The sequence below is a fragment of the Triticum aestivum genome, chromosome 1D (assembly GCF_018294505.1).
Source record: "Triticum aestivum cultivar Chinese Spring chromosome 1D, IWGSC CS RefSeq v2.1, whole genome shotgun sequence".
NCBI lineage: Eukaryota > Viridiplantae > Streptophyta > Magnoliopsida > Poales > Poaceae > Triticum > Triticum aestivum.
Genome location: NC_057796.1, coordinates 37508651 through 37513849, shown reverse-complemented (window position 1 = coordinate 37513849; position 5199 = coordinate 37508651). Strand labels below are relative to the sequence as shown.

Here is a 5199-nt window from a genome sequence, read left to right as displayed (position 1 = left end):
CACCATCATGGTGCAATCGATTATACAATCACGAAATCCACCCTACAACGGTACACCACACACACACACACACACACATTAATTTTTGCATGCATGCATGCACCCTTGGCCACTCTCCATTCCTCCTTGTGTCACTCTACACACCCATGCGCTGTCTCTCTCTCTAGACCGTTCCCTCTCTAACACACACATACACTCACTCACTCACTCTCTCTCTCTCTCGAGCTAGATTCTCTTTCTCTCTCTACTCACTGGAGAGTGTCGCCGCGCGCACGCGGCTGCCTATAATAACCCCTGCCCGGCCATCCTTGGCTTGCCACACAGGGAGCAACCAAACCAAACGAACCCAACCAACCAGCAAACTCCCCTTCTCTTCTCTTCTTCTTCATCCTAGTACACCTTTTGTCTCTCCGTCCAGTCCACACACACCACTCTCCACCAAGAGCTAGCTAGAGCCTTGGCACGTGCGATGGCGGCGACGGCGACTGCGACGGCGGCGGCGACGAGCGTGGTGACGGGGACGACGCGGTGGTGCCCGACGCCCGAGCAGCTGATGATCCTGGAGGAGATGTACCGCGGCGGGCTGCGCACCCCCAACGCGTCGCAGATCCAGCAGATCACGGCGCACCTGGCCCACTACGGCCGCATCGAGGGCAAGAACGTCTTCTACTGGTTCCAGAACCACAAGGCCCGGGACCGCCAGAAGCTCCGCCGCAGGCTCTGCATGAGCCACCACCTCCTCTCCTGCGCGCACTACTACGCCGCCGCCAACGCCGGCCAGTACCACCACCAGCAGCAGCTCCTCGGCGCCGGCGCGGTCCCCCCTCCGCTGCTGCAGCACCAGCAGCAGCAGCAGCAGTACTACTCCGCCTCCTGCGCCGGCGGCGGCTACGACCAGCACCTCCTCCCGACGACCGTCCCAGCTTCCGCTTACGCTACTGCTGCTGGGTACGCCTACCCCTTCGCCGCCGTGCCGGCGAGCCGGTGCGCCGACCCCTCGCCGCCCAAAACGCCGTTGTCCTTCCATCACCAGGTACGAACCTAAGCTACCTTGTCGTCCTCCTCTCCTCCATCGATTAGCTACTTGCTCGTACAAGCTACGTTCATCTTGAGCTCATCATGCATGACCTGACCTCATATATACCACTGTGATTTCAGGGTGGAGGCATCGTAGGATCGCCGGAGTACTCGCTGGGGAGGCTGGGCAACTTCGGCGTGGTGGACGACACGTGCCGGCCGTCGCGGTACGAGCAGCAGCAGCAGCAGCAGCAGCTGACCGCGGCGACGGAAGATCAGGCGGCGCCGGTGACGGCGACGACGGGGCTGTTCTGCCGGCCGCTGAAGACGCTGGACCTCTTCCCCGGCGCGATCAAGGAGGAGCATCGCGACGTCGCCTAGCTACCTCCAACCTATAGCTAGCTACCAGCAGCAGCAGCAGTGGTCGTCGTAGTACGTAGAGCAGTCCGTACGTTGCGCGCGTTCGCGCGCGTTGTACGTACGCAGGTAGAGCAGCAGCAGCAGTACGTAGGAGTACTATCATACTAGCAGTATCTTTGTAGTAATTCCCATCGATTTTTCGTTGATTATTAATCCGCTTCAGTTAGTACCTGATGATCTTCAGCTTGATGCGGTGTAGGAGTGTAGGTAGGTTGGCGGCAGGAAGAGAAGCGAATGCATGCATTGATTGATTAGTGTAGTGACATTATGGAATGTGAAGGTGGCAAGTGCATGCTGCCCCAGCTAGCCAAGGACTAGCTAGGTATAGTCGTAGCGAGGTCGTACTTACGCATGAAACGTTTTACCGCATGCAATAGCTAAGCTTTTGCTCCATCGACATGCATCTTAGCTTCAAAGTGTGTATGCATGGATGAAATGTTCCTTGTTGCCCCCCACTAGTGCATGGGTATCCTAAAAACAGACAAGCTCAAAATTGGGGACTAGAGTCGAATTCAAGTTTGACCGGATTCACCAAGGTAAAAATGAGATTTGTTCGAGAAGATTCAGAGCAATTTTGAGATTTTCTGCCTCTGTGTGTAATTTAAATATAAATAAATGTCGTTTTCTTTAGCTTTTAACACCGCCTTAATTATTGATGGTTTCGTAGCTACTGGTGGCGCGCCACTTGCATGGAGTGCTGTATATGCGCTCGTTAATTAAATAATTAACTGACATGGCATGGGGCCAACATAAAACTAAGTTCAAGTTCAAACTGAGTGTGCAAGATGGAGAATGTTCTTCCCTGTCGCCGGCCCATCTGGTCCCCAGCCCAACAGAGATCGACCACACACACACAATCAAATCGAATCGATAACCACCACTGCGCAGCCGCACGCAGATGGATTTACTCATGTAATTAACCAACGGCATTGGCCCAACGACGAGTGTGGTCCAATTCCAAATGGACCCACATCTAAATGTTTTTCTTCTTCTAAAAAAATCTACATATTTTCCCCTTTTTGAGAAAAAAATCTAAATACAACGAGAAGAACATACCCTCCATGTTTCTTTTTAACTTTGAATGTCTCATCTTAAATCAAGCTTTGTAAAGTTTATAATCCGCAACATGTCGGTCAACCCCACCAGCGTTTGCTGCAAGTCCCCTTCTCAGTCCCACTAGTTCGTCACTCCGCCATGTCGGTCGTCCCGCTCTTGATCTTCACTCAAGAGTTGCTCCAGCTACCGCTTCCGTTACAATACAAGTTGTCCTTCGTGCCAATGGGCACTGTCGGCGATGGACCAAGACCGCTACATGCTTGCCTTCAACGACGACTTCAACTCTCTGCTCATACCGCCCGCCCCCAGTGCTCTCCAACATCACCCACTTCATCACCAATTTTTTGTTTGGTGGTGCCGAGTTACGAACAGCTCATGCTTAGGTTCCTGCTATGCCGCAACCAACACCAGTGGTGTCTCTAATGCTGCCACAGGGTTTCTAGGGCATGGGCTCGCCGAGCTTGTCAATCAAGGACTGATAGAACTCCCCACTCGCGAGGGCTATATGCTGCCCGTACCAATTCCTAATAGGAATCACCTAAGGGCAACGTCTAGCAAGCCTGCCTAGTAGCACCGTTTTTTCGCTACGTGTGGTAGGTTCGTTCAGGTCTGGTTATCCATGGGTTTTTTTATCTTTGGTTTATTTGTTGTTTCACCTGTTTTCTTTGGTTTTCCTTTTTTTTCCATCATTTTGCTTTGGTATTCTTTGTTTTCTCGTTGTTTTTCTTTGTTTTTTTGCTTTTCTTTTTGTTTATTTGTCGGTTTATCGCTTTCTTCTTTGGAACACATGTCTACTTTTTCTCAGTACACATCATACATTCCTAGAGCACATGTAAAACATTTTTATGGTACACATTGGACATTTTTCAAATACATGTTTTGAATACTTTTTGAATACATGATAACATTTTTCCAAATACATGTTCTACATTTTTTAATGGCAATAAACATTTTTCTAAACTACGCAAACATTTTATTGGATTGTATAAACATTTTTGAGCGATTTCACGGGAAATTTTTGGAAACACGTGATTATTTATTTAAAGTGTCACATACATTTTTAAATGCAATGAAATTTTAAACTATGTGAACATTTTTACATTGTATATAACATATTTAAAAATGTCACGACATTTTTTTTAACGTGGTAATATTTTAATAAAATGTCAGGTGCATTTTTAGTGGTACAAAATATTTTATTACATTGTATGCACATTTTGTAAAAAAATCGCATATTTTTTTTTAAACATGGACAAAATCCATGATTTTTTAAAGGTTATCAACATTTTATTATAACTACGCTAACAATTTGTTTATACTAGGTTACCAATTTTCCAAATTCCTGGTTTTAAATTTGCATAGGTAAATTTTAGTTTTTGAACCATTTTCATTTAAAATATATATATAAGAAAAAAGTTATTCGAGTGACATGAGCATGACGTCAGCTGGACGTACTTCATCCTACTGGGTCGGCCGACCACTGCGCCCTGTAGGCGAGGCAGCGGTTTGGATCGCAGTAAGCGACACATAGCTGCGCCCCTCCCCACTCTCGTGAATCGCCAAGATATAATATATGAGTGGGGCCGGCCTAGGCCATCAAAGTGTGACCTCCTAGAGGGCATCTTAACTAAGGACCCAATACATCTTCAAACATAAATACACAATCAAAATAATTTGACAGAATATAACACCAACACTAATAAAAACCAGATGATACTCCGCACGTTGCGCCAGGAATTGGTTGCAATATACTTCGTATTTGATTATTTGAAACATGAATATTTTGATGAATAACATGAAAAATAAATCTAAAAATATTTATTGTAAATAATCATTCAGGCGTGCCGTTTGTTTATGCATGTTTTGCATGTTGAGGTGTCGCCTCGCCCTTCCCACCTCAAGGAAGCACACTGAAGAAAATATACCCCAGAGGCAATAATAAATCTTATTATTTATTTTTATGTTTGTAGTTAATATTTTGTTTTCCATGTTATAATTGCAATGGTTCTCAAATCTAGAATAACCCTGAAATTCGGAGGAAAACCGCACGTGTTTAATAATAAACAACAGGTAGATTCCTAGTCTCGTATCTAAGACTAGGTCATGCTCGCATGATGATCCTATTTTCCTGGTCATGGGCATAGTTAAAGTAACAAGTATGCCGATAACAATGGGAGCACATTATTGGAAGAGCAATTGTGTTTAACAGACCCAATCGATTTGTATACTACAAGATCACATCATCATTTACTTATAAGTACAATCATGTAAAAGTTAACGTATGCCAAATTTCTTACACCATGAGAGTGTTGAGTTCCTTCATGCCGGACGGTGTACTTTGGGATTTGTCAAACACGCGTAGTAGGTTGATTATAACGACAACTTTTAGGTGCATCACGCGTAGTAGGTTGATTATAATGACAACTTTCATTTTTGCGTGCTTTTTATTTGGTTTTATCTTTTTTTTGAAAAATATGAGCATTTTCACGTTGTGAATTTTAAAAAATTATGAAACAAATTAAATTGTAATATTTTTTTCAGATTCTTGGAAAATTTATAAAAATTTATGCTTTTAAAAATTTGTGAACATATTTCAAATTTCATGAAAAAATTAACCTACAAGTTTTTTCTTTCAAATTTATGAACATTTTTAGAATATACACCTTTTTCCCATCTATAGAAAAACGAAAGTCGGTTTTTTTTCCA

The 5199-nt window shown here is 44.6% G+C and overlaps 1 protein-coding gene across 1 annotated transcript; it reads left to right on the top strand.

The window, feature by feature from the left end:
• Positions 1-324: 324 nt before the first annotated feature.
• LOC123164364 (putative WUSCHEL-related homeobox 2) lies at positions 325-1828 on the top strand. Its single transcript, XM_044581806.1, has 2 exons — positions 325-1033; positions 1159-1828. Exons 1-2 carry the CDS (start codon positions 470-472, stop codon positions 1396-1398), a joined length of 804 nt encoding a protein of 267 aa, XP_044437741.1. The 5' UTR covers positions 325-469; the 3' UTR covers positions 1399-1828.
• The last annotated feature ends 3371 nt before the right edge of the window (positions 1829-5199 follow it).

Excerpts from the sequence above, each read along its gene's own strand:
- LOC123164364 (XM_044581806.1), top strand. The coding sequence starts at position 470 with ATGGCGGCGACGGCGACTGCGACGGCGGCGGCGACGAGCGTGGTGACG. Across the intron at positions 1,034-1,158 it reads CGTTGTCCTTCCATCACCAG|GGTGGAGGCATCGTAGGATC; the intron begins GTACGAACCTAA and ends CTGTGATTTCAG.